The sequence below is a fragment of the Myotis davidii genome, unplaced genomic scaffold (assembly GCF_000327345.1).
Source record: "Myotis davidii unplaced genomic scaffold, ASM32734v1 scaffold73, whole genome shotgun sequence".
Taxonomy (NCBI): Eukaryota; Metazoa; Chordata; class Mammalia; order Chiroptera; family Vespertilionidae; genus Myotis; species Myotis davidii.
The window spans coordinates 5183676-5204768 of NW_006286675.1; the positions used below are offsets into that span (position 1 = coordinate 5183676).

Below are 21093 nucleotides of genomic sequence, written 5' to 3' on the forward strand. Positions count from 1 at the left end.
CAAAACCTAAGTTTTCTAATTTCCCAGAATGAAGATTAGTGATGAGAGTTGCTCAATAATCTGAATCATTTCTGGGCCCCCAGCTTCCACTTTCCCTGCCACAGCTGAATCCAGCCTTGGAGATAAGGATGGTAAACACCAACGCTCCAAACCTTGGGCCTGGCAGACATCACTAATCAACCACAGCTCTCTTTCCCAGCTACCCTGCATTCGGCCTCAGAATCTTACACAGTACAGTCTAAGTAGCAACACGAACCCAATGCCCATCCCTGCCCTCGGTAACCTTTCTTTATCCTTTATAGGTGTGGCCTACCTAAGCATGGACAAGAGTCCTGTTCTCAAGTTCCCTCCCACCTCCTAGGTTCTCGGTTCAGGATCAGAAAGGGCCTTCTAGGCCACTACCGCCTGCCTGGCTCATGCTTACTTCTTCCCAACCAGAGTGTGGACAGGGCCCACCTGCAGGCCCAGGCCACTCTTGCACTTGAGAACATCCTGACAACAACAGTCATTGCTTGGGTACCAACTATCTGCCAAACAACATGCTAAGAGGTTTACATGCATTTTTTTTCTCTTGTCCTCATTGTATATAGTAGGAGCTATTGTGCCCATTTTACAGATGAAGATGCTGGTGCTCAGAGAGTGAAGTACTTTGTCCATTTCATCCGAAGCTTGTCTGATTGCCACTCAGCTCTGCTGCATCCCACCCCAGCCCTTCTGTCCATACCATCCCAGTGGGCAGCTAGCACAGACCCAGAGTATGGGTAGGTCCTAGGCCCCTCCCCCCCGTGGTGTCCCCTCCTTCTCCCGTGCTGGCCCCATCCCTCTGCAGGATTCTGCTTGTCCTCCAGTCTGCAGTCACCCTGGTAGCTGGCTCATCACCTGCCAAGTTTCACCTCCTTCCAAAGAAGGAGATTGTCTTTGTCTTTTCTTTTCTTTTGAGAGTATATGTATTAAAGCTGGAGACAGGGAAACAAGGAAGGTCTTAGGATCTGAGAAGCAACAGGAGAGAGCCTCCGAGTGACTGCTTTGGCTCACTGGACAGTCAGAGCAAGGGCTTGGAGACGGGTTCAGGGCATTAGCCCGGATGAACTGCCACTGCCCATTGCTCCCTGGTTGTGAGTCTCATGGGGACTCAGTGTTTAGGAGATACAAACGTGAGAGGGAAGGAAGGTGTGGGTGTACTCCTGGGGGGTCAAGAAGGGTATTTTCTGAGAGAGGACTCCAAGTTAACCTGAGAGTCAGACATAGTACCCAGTGCAGAGTTCTTTTCTCCTCCCAGGAGCTATAAGCCCCTTCCTGCCAGAGAAGGTGGGGCAGGGGAAGCGGCTGTGCTCTGCAGCACTCATGACACTGGGCTCATAATTGGTGAGGGGCCTCCTGATTCTCCAAGAAGGCTCTCTTTTTAATCTTTCCAGGGAGCTTGAGATCACAGGATGCAGCCAGGATGGTAGCTGTGTGGGAGTGAGGTGAGGTGGCTGTAGACCTTAGACATATGCCAGGGGGGACACTGGGGACTAGTTAGGCTTGGTGACTCGGTTGGACGTGCAGGGTTAGGACAGAGACACTGGTACAATATGACATCCCAAGTAAGTCAGCATCCCAGCTTCTGTAGCTGATGGACAGCAGCAAGTCAGGAGGCAAAGGGAAAGGGGAAGTGGGGGGCGTCTGACACTCAGCTTGTTGGTCTTCTTAGCCACAAACTCTTTGAAGCCCAGGGACTTGAGGAGGGCTGCAGTTGGGCTGAGGAGGAGGTCCACGTAGTAGCCTCCTGGCTGCCGGATGGGGCGCACCTCGTCCTTCTGGAAAATGATCTTGTCCCCTGGGTACAGCAGGGCTGTGAGCAGCAAGAGAAACATGGCCTGTCAGCCCAACACCCCACCCCACACACCTGAGGTTTTGTGGCAGAGGGCAGAGAAGGGTCTTTAAAAAAAATAATAAAGTCACATTTTTGTTTAAGAAGATTTTTCTTATATACATGGTTTAACTTTTAACTTTTAAATTATAGATTAAAAGTAAATTGCAGATTTATAGATTAAAAGTAAATTGCAAAAATAGTAAAAATAGTGCAGAGGGTCTCTTACCTTCCAACCATGACGTGACATATATAGGCATACCTGGTTTTATTGCATTTGGCTTTATTTCACTTAACAGGTGGTACTTTTTTTTTTTTTTACAAATGGAAAGCAAAATCCTCTACCAGTAAAAAGATTATGACTTGTTTTATTGGGGTACTTGCTTCTGTTATAGTGGTCTGGAACGGAACATGCAATATCTCCAAGGTATGCCTGTAACTACTGCAAGATCAGAAAATGGAGTTGGTAAAATACTGCTAACTGGACTAGAGTTAAGGGAGTGTATAACCAGGTTTGCAATGGCCCTGGGGCTGGGGTGTAATTAGGATAGAGTATGAGGCTGCACACTCTACAGGGGTGTTCTCGTCAGGAGTCCTAGGAAGAGGTGTGTATGGAGAATTTACCTGAGGCTTCACTAGGTTAACTTAGACCTAGTTGATGCCAGTTTTCTCCTTACCTAGTTAGTCTCACAGATAACCTTGGGAGGCTTTTCGAAGAAGGGCAGTACATTAAAAACACTAGGCCAGGGTCTCCAACTTCCTGCAGCCATGGAGCAGTGCTTGTCCTAAGATGGTAACACCGGGGCCCTGGCCCAGTATGTAGCTCAGTTATTTAGAATGTCATCCTGATACGCCAAGGTTTTTGGTTCCATACCCAGTCAGGACACATACAAGAAGTAACCAATGAATGCGTAAATAAGTGGAGCAACAAATCGATCTCTCTCTCTCTCTCTCTCTCTCTCTCTCTCTTTTTCTCTCCCTAAAATCAATAATTAAAAAAAAAAGTTGGTAAAATCCAAAGACCTCAAATACTAGAAAAATGAGGGGAAGGTTACACTCCTGGTTATTAATGTTGGTTATTTGTGGGGAGGGCAGGGATGTGCAGGTGAGAAAGAAGAAGAGGGAAAGGGATATGTAGCACCAACACTTTAAAAAGGTATATAGGGTGCTCTCCCTCCAGGGAGCATACTCTCACCCTTCCCTTCCCCTCCCTCTCCCCAGCCCGGCCCAGTCACCTTACCATTAGCTTCCTCACTGCCAAGCTCTAAGGGCCCTTCCTTTACCTCTATAACTTGCTTGCTAAGCCCGTTTCTTCTAGGAATTACTTTTTCTACCTCTGTAATTTACCTAATAAATATTCTCTTACCAAAAAAAAGGTATATAGGGTTTTTAAAATACATTAAAAATACATACATGATTTTTAGAATATAAAAATTTTCAGATTTTTCATGATTTACAGAAATAATTTTGTGTAAATGGAAAAGAAAAATAAGTTGTGAAAGGACAATCACTGAAATATTAATGGTGGTTCACTCAGGCTGGAGTGGGATTTTTATTTTTTATGTTTTCAAAAAAATTTAAGTGAGCAAATATGTATAAAATAAGAGGGAAGAAAAACAATGAAGCTAGAGTCACTGGGGAGAGGGCCAATGCCTCCGTGTTCTAGAATTCTGGCCCACGAGTGGGAGACCTGGGGTCTGAGCTCACCACATTCCAGTCTAGTACATGGACTCGGACATCTCGGTACTTGCGCTTCTTTGTCTGTAGCAGAGCAGGCCCCTGCCATAAAGATAGCCAACAGATAGTGGCCAGGACAGCGGGACTTGTGCACCCTTCGTCTAGTATTCTAGAAATCCCACCTAAGAGCAAAGCAGGCTGAGCTGTTCTTCCCCTCCTTTCCTTCGTTCTTCCCAGTGTCCCCACAGCGGCTCTAGTCACAGATGGAACTCGAGTCTTTTCCATCTCGGTCAATCAAAGGCAAGAGGAAGCCCACCCACAGATGCTCCTGTGAACCCATGAATGTGAGATCCTGGCAACGGGAAGCTCATAGACCCGGGAGCTAGCAAAAGCCAGCAGTGGAGAGTATCAGTAGTTGCTTCTTGCCTGCTGACAGGAACAGAGAGAGATAGAGAGAGAGAGAGAGAGGAGAGAGAGAGAGAGAGAGAGAGAGAGAGAGAGAGAGAGAGAGAGAGAGAGATGGATGGATCTGCTGCTCCACCTATTTATGCATTCATTGGCTCCTATATATGCCCTGACTGGGGAACAAACCCACGACCTTGGTGTATGGGGACGACACTCTAACCAACTGAGCTACCCAGCCAGGGTGTGACTATTAACTCTTGTTCTTGGGTAAGTCTCTCTGTGTGCCCTTTCTCAGTAAACGTCATTTTCCAGATCCCAGTATGGCCACAGCTTCTGCAAAGTTCCTACGGGAAAACCTCTGCCCCACGCAACTTGCTGTTCACGTTTTTTAAGCACAGAGAGGAACCTGCCCGTTAAATTTACAAAATCATCAATTTGGGGTGCCAGCATTGCTCTGTGGTTATCATGGAAATATTGCTCAGAAGCACACAGTCTACTCGGAGACGTGGAGGGTTCAGGTCTGTTTGGATGTATGAAAACACAGTTCTTCCCCAAGCACAGGGTGGAACCAGTATGGAAGTCTCGGAGTTGAGTCCTGTTGTCTGAGCAGGGAGCAGAGGACCTCAGCAGAACCTGACTCCTGCCTGGGGCATTCCTACCTCAGTGCTGCAGAAGGACCACACAGGGGGCCTGGCTAGGGAGGCGGTGTTGGAAACACCCAGTACGGCATAGCAATTGTCACTTCTGCCAAATCTCCCTCTTGGAAACTGGGATTGTTCCTTTATGCTCAACCTCAGGGCTCCCTTGCTCGGAACTCATGTTCTCGAGAATGCCAGCTCCCCAAGCTCATCTGGGGAGCCCAGACCTCCAGGCTTGTAGAACTTGTGGAGCTACAGGCTCTAAAACTCCTTATAACAGCAATGCCCCCGCCACAAGTTACAGCAGCTTGACTGGGTGCATGTCAGCTGGGGAGGGGCAGACCTCAGGTGAACATCTGAGGCATCTTTCTGGGGCCAGCCACGAAGGCCCTTACCTTTTATGAGGATGTCCTCCGACAGCGGGAGGCCATAGTACTGACAGACCTTCTGGCACTTCAGGTAGAGCAGAAAGGTGTCCCTTCGGAACAAATTGATGAGCTCGCCCATCTCCCCGGGGATGGTGGACGGGAGGCAGTGATTGTCAAAATGCTTATTCCCACTGCGCACCAGGCGGCACTGCTCCGTGTACTGGATGGAGGGGATTGTGAGCTGCAAAGAGAAAAGCAGTTGGCACACACTTCCCTTCACCTTGCCTCTTTCCTCCTGGCCTGAAGGCTGACAGTCTATGTTTCTACACAAGGTCACCAAGAGGGGCAATGGCAAAGAATGGGACCCAAGTTCAGGTTTTGAAGTCAGTGGCCGGGGAGAAAAATCACACGTGGTCAGCACATGCGGCCATTATACAGATGTGCACACATGCTGGTGTCATATATACGGTAGGGTACAGTGCACATGCCCCACATGTGTCCTATTGAAACGTTACATACAAGGGTTTAGCTGCATGAGAATTAAATTATGTGCAGAAGCCACATGTTAAGGAGGCAGAGCAAGGTCGAAGAGGCCTGGGCAGTGTATAGCCACTTTTGGCTGCCTTATTTATTTATTTACAAGGAAAGAAAAATCAATGTCTTTTGAAAACTTCTAAAGCCAGAATCAGTAAAGTCCATCTTACAGGCCAAATCTGGGCCACCACCTGTTTTTAGAAATGAAGTTTTATTGAAACACAGGTGCACTCATTTGTTTAGGTCTGTGGCTGCTCTTGTGCTCCAATGGCAGAGCTGACTTGTTGCGACAGAGACAATAGGGCCCAAGAAGCCTAAAACATTTATTATCTGGCCCTAGGAAAGTTTGCCACTCCCCGCTCTAACATTTTGGGTTTTCTTGTCATGCAACTGAATCAGATCTTAGTTGGTATAGCATTTACCAATACCTAACATTTTATTATATAAATGACATTAAAATATGTGTCTATGTGTAGTATTATATTAATATTGTCTGCCTCCATGGCTAGACTTTCTAGACTGGCAGCTTCTTGAGGGGCTGTTTTGTTGTCTGCAGCACGTAGAAGAGTGTCTGGTACATCCCAGACTCAATGAATATTCATTGGCTGAATGAATTCTGGCAGTCAATTCTTCCTTCCGTTACTGGTCATGTATATCTGGAGTGCCTACTCAGGGCCACACCCCATGCCAGGCTCTTGGGTTCCCACTGTGATGAACACCCAGGCCTGGTCTCAGGATGCAAAGTCATAATTAAAGAATGGGAGGAGGGGCCCTGGCCAGTGTGGCTCAGTTGGTTGGGCATCATTCCAGGCACTGAAGGCTTGCTGATTAGATTCCTGGTCAGAGCACATGCCCGGGTTTCAGGCTTGATCCCCATTAAGGGGTTTGCAGGAGGCAGATGATCGATGTTCCACTTTCACATCAATATTTCTCTCTCTCTAAAAATCAATTTAAAAAATCTAAAAAAAAAGAAGAAGAAGAAGAAGAATGGGCCCGGCTGATGTTGCTCAGTGCTTCAGCGTTGACCCATGAACCAGGAGGTGGTGTTTTCAATTCCAGGTCAGGGCACATGCCCAGGTTTCAGGCTCAGTCCCCAGTAGGGGGCATGCAGGAGGCAGCCGACTGATGATTTGCTCTCATCATTGATGTTTCTAGCTCCCTCTCCTCCCTCCCTCTCTCAGAAGTCAATAAAAAAAAAAACTTTAAGAATCTATCTAAAAAAAGGCCTTGGCCAGTGGTCTCAATGGTTAGAGTGCCAGTCTGGGCATCAAAGGGTCTTGGATTTGATTCCTTGTCAAGGACACATACTGGGTTTCGGATTCTCTCCCTGCCCCCATCGGGGCACATGGGGGAGACAAGCAGTTGGTGTGCCTCTCTCGCATCAATGTTCCTCTCTTCCCTCCCACCTCTCTCTCTTTCACTCTCTCTGAAAAGTAATGGAAAAAGTATCCTCAGGTGAGATTAACAACAACAAAGAATGGGAGGAGGGGAACCTGACACTTGCAGAAACATTATCACATTTCATTTTCACGGAAATCTTGTGAGGTAGGTATTGTTCTTATTATCCAGACGAGGGAACAGAAAGGTAAAGCATCTGCTCCCAAGTCCCAGCAGCTAGAAGGGGGTGCAGGTGCAGGGGATTTGCCCCGCGTCCTCCCACTTTGGCTGGGGTACCTTGGTCTGCCGCTTCCTCTGCCGGTACCGCTTGCCGATGTCTTCCATCTCCTCCAGGCTCAAGGGCCTTGCCTCCATCTGAGTGTCAACCACAGGCACAGCCAGCTGGTCCATCTTGGGAGCCTTTGGAGCTAAATTCACCTGCTTCTTGGACAGCTGCCGAGACAAAGCTTTGTGCTTGGAAGACCTAAAATAGGCTGGAGAGAAGAGATGAAGGGGGGACTGAGAGGGTGCCCAGCCATGGAATCCATCAAGCAGTTAACCAGTGTCACCACGCAAGCACCAGGACATCCCTCTGCTCATACTCCATGTGTCCAGTCAGTGCCATCTGAGATACACCTTGAAGGAGCCCCTTCTCTCCATCTCCACTATGGCCGCCTCCCTCACCTGTACCACGGCCTCAGCCTTCCTGTTTCGGTTCTTATTCTCTAGCATCCTGTTTTCACCAAACAGCAAATAGGACCTTTAAAAGATATAAATCACATCCCTTCATTCCCCTGCTTAGAACTCGCTCCTGTCTTTACACAGCACTTACACTAAAACCCAGAATCCTCTCCTTGGTCGGCAAGGCCTTGCAGGATTTGGCCTCAGCCAACCATCTACCTCGTCCACTTGGCCCATCTCCTACTGTCCACTCCTCACTCACTCCACCCATCTCCCCCCCCCCTCCCCCCCCCCCCCCCCCCCCCCCCATTTCTCTCTGTCCCCTGAAGATTTTCCTGTCTCAGGGCTTTGCCTTTGCAGTTGCATCTGTTCAGGATGCCCTTCCCCAGGCTGGCTCCTCGTCAGTCAGTCACTCAAGTGTCAGCTTTTCAGAAAGGCCCTCCCTGACCCCCCCATACACACACACACACACACACACACACACACACTATCCTATTGTCTTCAAAGCATTAATCACTACTGAACGTCATCTTGGTTAACCTTTACATGGAAACTCATTGAAAGCAGGGGCATTGGCTTTTTCACTGCTATCTCCCTAGTTCCTAGAAGAGTCTAGCTCTAGCACATAGTAGGTGTTCAACGAAGATCTAAATGAATGAGAACATACTATTGCCCCTGCCCTGGTTCAGGCCTGCATCGTCCCTGGCTGAAATCCAGGCCCTACCACCTTCTGATTTGAAAAATGTGGACACGTGGTCAACCTCTCTGAGCTTTAGCTTCTTCCTTGAAAAGCATGAATAGTAGCCCTGTCGTCCAGAGACTTAAAAGATAAATTGAGCTAATGCTGTAGGTAAAGCTACCCAGCTTACAGAGGGTGCCCCCAAATGCTATCACCTTCTCTCTTGTGAGCCAAGGACCCAGACTCTTGCCCCTGCTGCCCCTTTAGGCAAAGCAAGAGACTCCCAAGTCTGCTCACCCTACTTACTGCAGCTCTCCAGAGAAAAAGAACTCAGCTATGACAACTGTGATAGCACCATTTAAGCAAATATCTGTTGCTTGGCTTCATCTACTTATGCTATATAATAAAAGTCTAATATGCTAAGTGTCTGCTCATCCGATCATCTGTCCAACCGATCAAAGCATAATATGCTAATGATATCCTAAGGCTGCTCAACCACTTGCACTGACCACCGGGGGCAGTTGACCAGTCGCTATGATGTGCACTGACCACCAGGGGGCAAACATTCCAACTAGTAGGCTAGCTTGCTGCTGGGGTCTAGCCAATTGGGACTGAGCGAAATAGGCTGGACATGCCCTGGAGCCCTCCTGCAGTCCCTCCCTGGCTGACCAACCTCCCACATCACTCCCCGGCCCTGATCGTGCACCTGTGGGGGTCCCTCAGCCTAGCCTGCACCCTCTTGCAGTCTGGGACCCCTTGGGGGATGTTGGAGAACTGGTTTTGGCCGGATCCTGCTTAACACAGAAACCGCCCCCTGGTGGTCAGTGCGCTCCCACGGGGAGCTGCTTAACACAGAAACCGTCCCCTGGTGGTCAGTGCGCTCCCATGGGGAGCATCGCTCAGCCAGAAGCCAGGCTCACGGCTGGCGAGCACAGCGGCGATGGGGGGAGCCTCCCCCGCCTCCACGGCAGCGCTAAGAATATCCAACTGACGGATTGGGCCTAAGCCATCAGTCGGACATCCCCCGAGGGCTCTGGGACTGCAAGAGGGTGCAGATCTGGCTGAGGGAGCCCCCCCCCCCACGTGCATGAATTTCATGCACTGGGCTTCTAGTTGGTAAATAATAGGCCCCAAATACCTTTGCTGCAAATATGTATCATGGCACACTGGGGTCATTCACTCAATGACTTGCAGCCAACTACATGGAAAACAATTAGCTTTGGTGATTTATACTGAAAAGGCTAAGAGAGCACGGGTTGGAAAGCACTCCCAACTCAAGGCAACCCTGATGGTGTGCTGGACATGAAAGGTGTGAGAGATTACTGCTGTGGGGTGGTGAGACCCAGGAGGCAACTATGGGAGAACTCAGGTTGGTGGCAGTGAGGATGCCTCTTCCCAGTAGCTTGTTGAGACTAGAGGTCAGAAGTCTGCATGCTGTGCTGTGACACTCCAGGGGACAGAGGAATGGATGCTCTAAGGAGCTGCCTGCTGTCCTCAAAAGAACCAGCCAGCGAGGACACTGAACACCCAGCTCAGTGTGACTGGGGACTCCAGAGGCACTGCCTAAATCTTCACCTGTGCAAGGAACTCCTTCCACTACCCCACTAGGGTTCTTACATGACCTTGGGGAGGATGAGGAGCTTCTCCTCTTCAACTATGTCTGAAATTAAGTTCCTGACAACCTGGAAGGTGGGGGCAAAGCAAGATTTGAATCATTTAGAAAAAGAAAGATGTGGTTATATTTGGGGAGGGCTCTGGAATGGTGGGTGGTTGTTAAAGGAGGGCTTTAATATTATCTATAGCTGTTCAAAAAAAATTTTTATATAATAACTAACCTATAAAGAAGCATGATGCACCCTTGTGTTGTAAATTCATATCCATAGCTATGGCAAGTACATTTCTAACTTGCCTCTGTGCGTCTACACAGATGTGGCTCTAGAAGCACATGGCTTGGCAAATGGAACCAGAGCTGTGCACAATCTGCGCAAAACTCGTATCCCTCCTTCAAAACCCAGTCCAGATAGTAGAATACCAAAGTAGACTCTGAACATGTGCTAATTCTGGTTTCTGAATTTAGTTAGTTTTTTATCAATAAGGTGGGGAATAGTAGTAAGAAGGCCTTGGACCCACATACAAACAGAAAGGCTTGGCATTGGGTTCTCAGCCTATCAAATGGGCTTTGGTGGGCTGAAACCACCCTTTGAGAACCATCCCTTAAGGATAAGGACTGGGCCTCATCCAGCTTTTAATGGACAAGGTAGCTTGGTACTCCAGAAAATATCTACTTGTTTGACCTCTGGGCCTGGACATGCCAGAGGCTTGGCCTACCTACAGTAAGCCAAAGTTGGAGAACACACTCGGGAAGTGAGCCAAGGCTGCCTCTACCATGCTTGCTCCAAGATTGGGGAAGTGAAGTCACGGGGGTGGGGGTGGATACCTACAATCCTTTGTAGTTCTCAGCATGCTTTTCTGCTGAGCCAAGGACCACTGCTTGTAGGTGTTGCTCAGGCTATCCATGGTGATGTTGTTGTGCTTCCCCAGAGAGCTGAGATAGATCACAATATCCTCTATCTCCTGGTTTCCCAGAGGGACTTCAAGCTGAAGAGAGAAGAGAAGCCCCAAAATGGACAGGCTCCGATCCAAATATCCTATCAGAATGGCCAAGGCCTTGTCAGCCTGGCCCCACCTTTTAGTCTGGTTTTATCTACAGCCATTCCCAGCTCCAAGGTCCCTGCCAAGAGCTCAGAGCCCTTTCCTGGCTGCAAACACACCCCTCAATTTCTCACCCTTCCCATTACTCAAATGCCTCCCTTTCAAAGCCTGAAAAACTTCTTTCCCTTCTTCAAAACCCAGTCCAGATACACCATCATCTTTGCAGAATCTGTTACATCTTACTCTGGGCTCCCAGATGACTTCTTACCAATCCCAATGCCAGCTTTCCTATGATAGATTTGAAGGAGGATTTCACATGTCTATCATTCTTGCCCATGAGGGACACATAAGCCTCCCTTCACTGAGGGTAAATAGGATCAAAAATACGATACATATCACTCTTTTAAGGAATGAGCAACTTTGCAGGAGCACAGTGCTTGCCAGCCTAACAAATATTCAAGAAGAAACATTTTAAAAGGAATATAATTGTGTTCTTCAGCTTCTTTAGATAGCAGTCATTGTTACTGAGCTTTTTATAAAGCAGATCAGAACTCTCCAAGTATGAAAAGATTTAATGTTTTGTCATCTTGGTTATGATGAAAAACAATTTATCTTTTTGTTGTTTTCAATGCTTTGAAATGTTCAGATAAGTACATGTCATAAAATGATGATGTGAAAACTGGGATGATTTAAAATCATAAAAGGTGTGGCATCAGCTTTCTAGAATTATTTTATAAGGAACCTTGTATTTGAAGTATATAAAAACTTAATTCAGCAAACTTTTTCTGTAGAGTGCCAGATAGTAAATATTTAGGCTCCATGAGCCATATGGTCTCTGTCATAAGCACTCAACTCTGCCGTCATAGCATGAGAGCAGCCTTGACAATCCATAGATGACCGAGAGTGGCTGTGTTCCAGTAGCACTTATTTACAAAGGGAGCAGGCTGGATTTGACTCCAGGGCCATAGTCAGCAGGCCCCTGCACACCCAACAGAACCTTCTATAAGGATGGAAATGATCTCAATCTGTGTGTTGCAGTAGAGGAACTGCTTACCACATGCGACTATTGAGAACTCAAAATGTAGCTGGTGTGACTGAGGAACTGGACTTTTCATTTTATTAATAATTAATTTACATTTGGAATAGCCAGTGAAATTGTGGTCCAGTACCAAGGGTATCACTGGGAACTGCACAGAGATACTGAGTCAGAAGCTGCTTTTTTTTTTCTTTTAGTAATTTTTTTTTATTGTCTAAAGTTTTACATATGTCTTCTTTTTCCACAATTGACCCCTCTCCCCCCAGCCATTCCCACCCCAGGCAAGCCCCCACCGCCCCAGTGTCTGTGTCCATTAGTTATGTTAATATACATGCATACAAGTCCTTTGGTTGCTCTCTAACCCCTCCTATGAACATAGGGGTGCATATATCCTTTCTGATTAGTGTTTCCGGTTTCTTGGGATATAGTCCTAGAAGTGGGATCACTGGGTCAAGTAGAAGCTGCATTTTTTTATAAGACTATGTGATTCTATGTGATTCATATGCCAGTGACAGTTGGAAAAGCTCTAGAAGGTTCTAGAGGCAGGACTGAAGGCCCAGCAATCTCAGTGCTCAATTCAGGGCAAGGATGGGCAGCTGGCTGATTATGGGGCCAGTTCTGCAGACTTTCCACTCAAACTTTCAAGGTCAGACCAGTGCAGGGGTGGTTTTAGGGGTTTGATGTGGCTGCAGGTTAAACTGCATTTTCCCATTTGGCTTTACAAGTGAGAAGGCTGATAGTTTGAGTTCCCCGAGTTTCCTTTTCACTTGGTCCAGGGTCGGGGGTGGCAGCATGGACACCCTCCCCACTTAGGCCAGCCTAGAGGGAGCACGGGAGGTACTCACCACCTTCAGAGCCATAATGAACAGCTCCCTGGAGATCGCCTGATTATTGCTCTGTTCCACCCTGGCAAATATATCCAGGATCTTCATATTGTGGCTGCGCAGGTAGGAGTACAAGACAAACAGGGCAGAGGGCTTGGGCAGTCGGAGCTGGGGTATCGGTTGGTGGAATGGTCGGAGGATTTTCTTCTGCAGGAGGAAAGTGAGTGGAACAGAAGGGAGAGTTCAGGGGAAACAGGCCAATGAAACATGATCCCCGGAGTTAGGGAGAAGCGGGAGAGGGAGAGGCTGAGCAGCTCTGAACAGACAGCAAGATGAAGTGCATAGATCACTGAATTCAGGCAACCGCAGGACAACTGCATTCTGCCACAGAACTCCTGGGAGACTTTACTTTGCTGGGCCTCAATTTCCCATCAGAAACAAGAGGCTTGAACAATATGAGAGCTAGGATTTTATTCTTATCCGCATCTCTCTGGTCAGACCTGTCAGTATTACAATCCCACCGGGCTCTCAGTGCACCAAAATACGGGCTTCTGCTTGGAGCTAGATCTCCCACCTCCGGCCTTTGCTCCAGCTGGGCCTTCTGCCTAAGTCAATGCCTTTCCTTCTTTCTCTACCTGTCCAAATCCTCCTCCTCCTCCTCCTCCTCCAATTCCAGGTGTATGGGAACATTTAGAAATTACACTGCCTTACCTTGCTGCAGCACCCGACAGTTTACAAAGGGCCACCCTGTTCCCTAGCTTACAGCTCCTCTGTGCTCCAGGAGGGGTGGGACCCACATCTATTCATGGCCTGTAGCAAACTGTAAAGTCATTCTCTCTCCTGGGGTGGTTTTTAAATATAGCCCCAAATCCTTCAACTCTCCTCCCCTCGAGATGGAGACTAATTCCCCTCCCCTCAGTGGAGGCAATACTTAGTGACTTGCTTCTGACAAACAGAGAGGTAACAGTGCGAAGCTGCTGAAACTGAGACCTCTTGAGACAGGTTCTAGAAGGCACTGCGCCCTCCTCCTCGTTTTCTCTTGGACCATTCACCGCTGCCATGTGGTGAGGACACTCAGGCAGCCCTATGGAGAGGTCCATGCGGCTAGGAAATGAGGTGTCCTGCCAACAGCCATGTGAGCAAACTGCTTCGATGCGAATCCTCCCACCCTAGTCAAGCTTCAGACGTTTGTGGCCCCCACCAGCATCTTGAGATGAAAAGACTCTGAGGGAGAGCCACCAAGCTAAGCTCCTCCCAGATTCCTGACTTGCAGAAAGAGTGAGAAAATAAAGCCCTTCCTGCTTTAAGTCATGTTGGGGTATTTACTACCCAGCAATAGATAACTAATGCACCTCTGTTTAAGGACTTCTGTTTGCTGCTCTGTGAAACGGGGTGAATGATCCCCATCCTGCCCCTCATCCCCTCATCTGGCAAATGGGGCTGCTCACCTTGGTGGGGCTGGGAGGGATCAAGTGGGTCATCAGCGGGGCCACAGGATGCTCCTTGTGGGTCATGCGTAAGATCTTGGCCTCTGAAGGCGTGAGGCTGGACTTGTTCTGCAGCCACTTGTCTATGTTGACACATGACTCTAGTTCCTGCCGAAATTTCAACCTCTGGCTCATCCAGGTTCTCACATCCTCCTGGGGCTCTTGGACGTCCCTGGCTTCCAGGGCTTTGAAGCTGGGGATGATTTGTGAGGGAGCCTGGGGCTGTGGTGTTGGATTGACGACAACGACGGAGGTTGCATCTTCCTTTCGAGGCAAGATGATGATCCGCCGGCGGCTTCGAGGCAGGTGGAAGTCCTTCTGCTTGAACTGCTTGAAGCAGTGGGCAATGACCAGTTCAGGGTTGAAGACGGGACCCCTGCTGGCATCTTCATCACTAGCCGAGGTCTGAGACTGGCAGAATCCTTGGGGGAAGATCGTGAAAACATGAGTTTCTTTCGGGAAGAGGACTAAAGGAGTCAGGAAGGGAAAACTCTTTAGCACCAGGCTGGGCCCCGGGGCACCTGGTTTCCATGCCCAGCTTTATCATCATCTTCCTATGATGATGAAGACAATTACCTGTGACTCCCAACGCAGGCACTATGCTAAGGGCTTTGTGAGCTTTCTCTTATTTGTCTCATCAGATTCTACTCTTTTTTTGTTGTTGTTGTTGATCCTCACCCAAGGATATTTTCCTTTTATTTTTAGGGCGAGTGGAAGAGAGAGGGAAAGACAGAGAGAAACATCGATATGAGAGAAACACATTGATTGGCTGCTTCCTGCAGGATCCCCAACCAGACCCCGGGCGGGGAGAGGGATGGCGCGGGGGGCCTGCAACCAAGGTAAGTGCCCTTGACTGGAATCAAACCTGGGACCCTTTGGTCCACAGGCCGATGTTCTATCCATTGAACCAAACCGGCTAGGGCTCAGATTCTACTCTTACTCCCCTACCCAGTACTCCTAATGGGCAATCAGAATGATCTTTTTCAAATGCCATTCTTACCTGCTCTGGTCATCCAAAGCCGCATAGTGCTGTTAAGAGCAGCGGCCTTGAAGCCAGAATGCTCTGGTCTGGGCCCTGGCCCTGCCACTTCTGACAGCATGATCTTGGGCAAGTTCCTTAGCTTCTCTGTGTCTCAATTTCTTCGTGTGTAAACTGGGGATGATACCTACTTACTGAGTGGTGGAGATGTTTGGAATCAGTCCATTTTGGAGTTGCTTTGTTCAAAGTAGCGTGCTGTTATTTTTTTATGTACTCACCCTTCGGCCATTTTGATACCTTTCCACGACTTTCCAAAGTAAGGTCCCATGACCCTTCTCTGCCAGCCTTTCCTGACTCATTACTTGCTCAGCTTTCCTTACTATGTCCCAGAAACCTTGGCTCCTATGAATGATCCCTGAATGATCTAAGCCTCTTTGTGCCCAAGGGTTTTGCACATGCTGTTCCCTCGGGCAGGAATTCTCCTTCCCCCATCCATCCCCTCTTCACTCCTCCTCCATCCTCCAGATCTCAGACCAAATGTTACCTCTCGGGCTCCCAGGCTCTCGTATATCCTCATGTTATCTCTGCATAACACAACCCATACTTGACCACTTATCACAAGTATGTAAATGAAGGGTTGCACTGGCAGCCCTCATGCTTAATGAACTTGGGGCCTTCTTTTATTTGGCATTCTTTAACATTTTCCGATTTGAGTTACTTTAGGCCGGGGCATGCCCTCTCCAGCTTGCCATGGTCTCCACCATTCCCTGTTGTCTCACACGCAGATCAATTCTTTTTCATGTGTCTTGTTCAGGCAGACCTTTGTGTTTGAAACTCCTGGTCCAACTGGTTGATGTCGTTGTTGTTTTAATAGATTGTGAACCAGGACCTCATCTTTCTTGCTCCCTCACCTCTCAAGCCCCAGCACCTCCACAGGGCCAAGTGGGAGCTCAGTAAGTATTTGGTGAATGAGTGAATGACAAATGGACAGACTAACAGGTTGGTTCTATACTCATTTTACAGATAAGGACACTAAGGCCCAGAGAGGCCCAAGGTCACACAGATGATAAGTAGCAGAGCTAGGACATGAACTCTGGTTTGCCTGGCCCCAGAGCTGTGCTCGTAGCCATTATCCCAAGGCGGTCACTGATTTCTGCCAAGTTTCCATTTTTTTTTATGCCTAAAATGATATAAACTCTGCTCTAGGTACCTCACAAAGCTGTTTTGAAGACCAAATGCATATGGGAGTGTTCTTAAATTCAGAAAAGATATAGCATTATTAAAAACATTGTCACTATAATTTTTCTTCTAAAACCAAAACTCTTCTGCTTACAGCCCTTCCATTACTGCCAACTAGCTTCCAGAATAACGTTCAATCTTTTAAACCTGACCCCACCTGTTCAACCCAGCCCAACCCAGCCCTACCAGCCTAATTTCTCCTTCACTTGTTCCTTCTGCCTCACCATGTATTTATATTCAAACTGTATCTGACTGTGGTTCTTCAGGTACCCTTTCCTACTCCCCCCAAAACCATGCTGTTTCCTCCCTCTGGAATGCTATTCTCCTGTCCCTGTTTCACTTGATTGTTTTGTACTGATCCTTCCAGAGTCAGCTAAGGCATCGTCATCCCCTGAAGCCTTTCCAATCCCTTCCTCGTGTCCCCTCTAGTTTGCCACAGCCCCGTGCTTAGCCCCATCATTGCACTGACCATTTTTTTTCTGGATAAAGATGCGTTCTGAGTTTTTCCTTCCCAACAGCCTGTGAGTTTCTCAGTGACTGTGTCTTAGTTCCCATGTGTTCCCAGTGTCCAGTCTGACACAAAATGAACATGCAACACATTTGTTAAAGTCTCTTTACATGCCCATGTGTTCCTTTTGTAGTCAGAAAACAATGAGTGCACATCAATGTGGACATAAATGAGTGCTTCTCAACAACCCACTTATCATTTATTTGAGGACAAGATGCTGAGTACTACTGAGAATTTAGTCATTCATTAAAGCAGCTTTTACTGAGAATCACCCACAGCATGGCACTGGCCTGGTGCAGATCCAAACAAGGCTGGGTGCCCAACTACAGTACACTGGCACAGAACAAGGTAGGGTAGCCAGAGGGATAATGAGATACTCTCAAGCCAGGGGAGAAGCACAGAGGGAGAGACCCATCATGGAGGGGGGACAGACATGCACCTTCGAGAATGAGTCTGGTTTTAAGGGGTGGAGGGACAGATGTGGGCAACATTGCAGGGGGTGGGGTGGGATTTGGGGATTTCAGGATTATTCAACATTTTCACAAGTTGGAAGCACATTGTGTGTGAAGGAGGAGGTTAATGAGAATAAAGTTGGAGTCATCTCTAATGCCAGGCAAAAGGGTTTAAACTTTAGCTTACAGACCATGGGGACACATTTAAAATATGCTCCTCACTGCTCTCGCTACTTCCACTTGTGCCCTTCCTAGACCCCCAAATCTATGGTCTACAACAGAAGAGTTACTCCCCCATCTGAAACCCTCCAGTGGCTTTAGTAACAGCTTTTCAGCCCTCTTAGAATAAACACCTCCCTTCTAACAATGTCCCATAAAACTGGCCTTGCTGGTCCTGCTCCCCTCTCCTTCCTCGTCTCCTCCCACTCCCTTCTCCCTTGATTACTTGGTCCAGCTATACTGGCCTTCTTCGTATTTGTTCAATTTTCCTAGCTCTGTCTTTGTTCTTAGTTTTGGCATTTGCTGTGCCTTCTGAAGAGCATAGAATTCCCTAAGTTTCCCACAGGGATGAGTCCTTCTCAGCATATAGTTCTCAGCCCAAGTCATCCCCACCCAAAGTTACTCCTACCACCCTCTTACCACACCATAGAGCTTACATTCTAGTGATCTTTGAGGTCCTCTGTCCATTGGTAAGAAAGTGAGGAGGGCTCTTATAATAAAACTAGAGGCCCAGTGCAAGAATTCATGCATGGGTGAGGTCCCTCAGCCTGGCCGGTGATCAAGGCCTATTGGGGGGCCGGCTGCCCGCAGGAGGGACCCTGGGAGGTTGGCTGGCCCTCATATCAGGGCCTATGGGGGGGGTTGGCCAGCAGGGTTAGGGACTGCAGGAAGTTGGCCAGCCTCCCAATCAGGGCTATGGGGGCGCTGGCCAGCAGGGGGAGGGCCGCGGGAGGTTGACCAGTGAGGGGGAGGTGGGGCAGGAAGGAAGGGGCTGTGGGAGGTTGGCTGTGGGAGTGCACTGACTACCAGGGGGCACCTCCTGTGTTGAGCGTCTGCCCCCTGGTGGTCAGTGTGCATCATATCGACTGGTCGAACAGTTGTTTGGGTCAATCGGTCATAATGGTCACTTAGTCTTTTATATATATACTAGAGGCCTGATGCATGAAAGTCATGCAAGAGTAGGCCTTCCTTCCCCTGGCTGCCGGCACAGGCTTTCCTCCAGCTGCCGGCAGGCACCTGGGTCCCGGGCTTCCCTTGCAGCTCTGGCTTCATCTGGAAGGTTGTCCGGAAGGACATACAGTCTAATTAGCATATTACGCTTTTATTATAGAGAGATAGGTCACTATGTAGTTGTATGTAGACACTGTGAAAATGTTCCCAAAAGACTGAGGAGGAAAGTTCTCAGAGGCTAATCAGTCCCATTTTCTACCCAAGTCAGGGAACTCTTTTTTCTTAAAAATAATATTTTTATTGCCCTGACCGGTTTGGCTCAGTGGATAGAGCGTCGGCCTGCAAACTGAAGGGTCCCAGGTTCGATTCCGGTCAAGGGCACATACCTTGGTTGCAGGAACATCCCCAGTAGGGGGTGTGGCCCACAACCCAGGCAGGTGCCCTGACCGGGAATCGAACCATGACCTAGTTCATAGGTTTATGCTCAACTTCTTAGCCACACTGGCTGGGCAAGAAACTCTTTCTATAATCCCCTGGCATACTTTGCCTCTGTATACTTCCAGTGACAGGGAGTTCCCTGCTTAACTTTGGGAATGCCTAATTCCCAAAGCCTGCTAGAAAAGACTTCCTTATATTGACCCAGAATTTGTTTCCCTGGAATTTCTACCCTTTGAGCCTAGTCCTCCCCACTGATGCCTCAGTTGTTCACTCTTTTTCTGGGATAGCCAGCCCCTCAGGTGTCTGGAAACAATTCAACTTTTAAAAAGTCTCCCTTTTTCCTTTGGATCTGATTCAAATCTCTTCCTAAATTTCATCCTATGTCTCTGGCCACTTGTTCTTGGGCCCCTCTTTTCCTATCCACCCTTTAAAAGTTGGTGTCTTTCAAGCTTACACCCAGACTCTCTTCTTCTTTCTTTTTTTAATTTTTTTTTAAATATGGGGGGGAGGGGAGAGAAACATTAAAATGAGAGAGACACACTATTGATCGGTTGCCTCCCATATGTGCCAAACCAAGGCAAACCTGCAACCTCGGTATGTGTCCTGACTGGGAATTGAACCAGAGATTTTCTGATGCATGGATGATGCTCCAACCAATTGAGCCATACCAGCTAGGGCTCTCTTCTTTTTTTAAACCAATCTCCTTCACTCTATGTGTCTATAGCCTTCTATATGCTGAGGACCAGTATACCAATATTTATGACTTAGAATTAGCTCCAGTTTTCTACATACAGTTGCTCCTAAAGCATCTCCACTTTGATGGTTTACAAGGATCTCAAACTCAACCAAATAAGACTAAACTTGTCTCCATGTCCCTGTCCCCACTTAATCTGGTCCCCCCAGGAGCTTCCCTATCTCTGTGAAAGGCACCTCCATCTACCAGGTCATCCTAAGTACCAGCCTGAGCATCATTTTGATTGCTCTTTTCATGTTCCTCATCTGATCAGCCCCCAAGTTCCCATAGTACCCTCTCTGGTCTGGCCTCTCTTCCTCACCTCCCAGTACCTCCCACTCCCAACGTTCTGAGTCTGCCAATTCAGTCTCACCATTCCCAGCGGCTTCTCCATCTCTTGGCTCACAAGATCTTTCATGATCTTATCCCTTCTGACCTCTCTTGCCTCTCACCTCCAGGAACACTCAGACTATCAGCAATTTTCTGAAGACACCATGTCTCAGGTCTCTGTGCATGCTGTTCCCTAGGCCTGGAATGCCTTTTCTCCCCCTTTTGGCTTGGAGAACTCCTGATTAAGCGCCAATGTAAAGATCTCTTCCAGGACCTTGCAACGGTTCCTCCCCATCCTTTATACTTTAGCAAACCTCTTACTCCTGGATGTGGCCCTGGCCCAGCATTCACTCTTTGTTCTGTAATCATCTGTTTATCTGTCCTTCACCTCTGATGCTGTAGTGCTTTGCCCAGGACTGGTCCCACAGCAGGCTATTGTCAAAAGTTTGACCACTGACAACCTTCATGCTTCTACTCCGGCACCAAGCGCATTAATGTCCAGTGAAGAAATGGGGTGAGCCTGGGCCTGGGTACCTTTCCCAGGCATACTGGGTTGGGCTTCTGGTTTCTAAATCAAGGCAACTTGACCCACTCCTCCAGCCCAGGCATGGAAATCTGAGAAATGTGTATGACCCACCCGACTCCCTGGTAACCCCTCCCCCAGAGGGGGACGGCACAATAAGATATGCACCTCCTGTCCTTGCTCTCACTACACTTGCACACGTCCGCCTGATAGCTTCCTGGAGGCGGCGCTGCTTCCCGGGAGCGGGAGCTTACCGAGCATCGACTGGGGGAAAAGGCCTCAAACTTTTCATAGGAATAGTCCATGGTTGTGGACGCTGAAGAGAGTAAGATCTGTGTATGTGTGCGCGTGTGTGTGCACGTGTATGTGCGTGCGCGCGCGCACGCGATCCCTTGCTTTCGCTGGAGTGTCGAGATTTCTGAAAAACAGTCATTTTAAGTTTTGCAAGAGAGAGTTGAGACTCGCACGGCATGAAACAGTCTGTTGCCAGGACTACGGATGCCCCGCGCCG

The 21093-nt window shown here is 48.3% G+C and overlaps 1 protein-coding gene across 1 annotated transcript in view; it reads right to left on the reverse strand.

The window, feature by feature from the left end:
* EFCAB12 (EF-hand calcium binding domain 12) overlaps positions 1–15310 on the reverse strand; it is an 18852-nt gene extending 3542 nt beyond the window's left edge. The window contains 7 exon segments of the mRNA XM_015560345.1: positions 1554–1834; positions 4968–5181; positions 7149–7345; positions 10653–10809; positions 12745–12930; positions 14172–14677; positions 15211–15310. Of these exon segments, the coding sequence (XP_015415831.1) occupies positions 1554–1834; positions 4968–5181; positions 7149–7345; positions 10653–10809; positions 12745–12930; positions 14172–14677; positions 15211–15310 (1641 nt within the window).
* Between the last annotated feature and the right edge of the window lie 5783 nt (positions 15311–21093).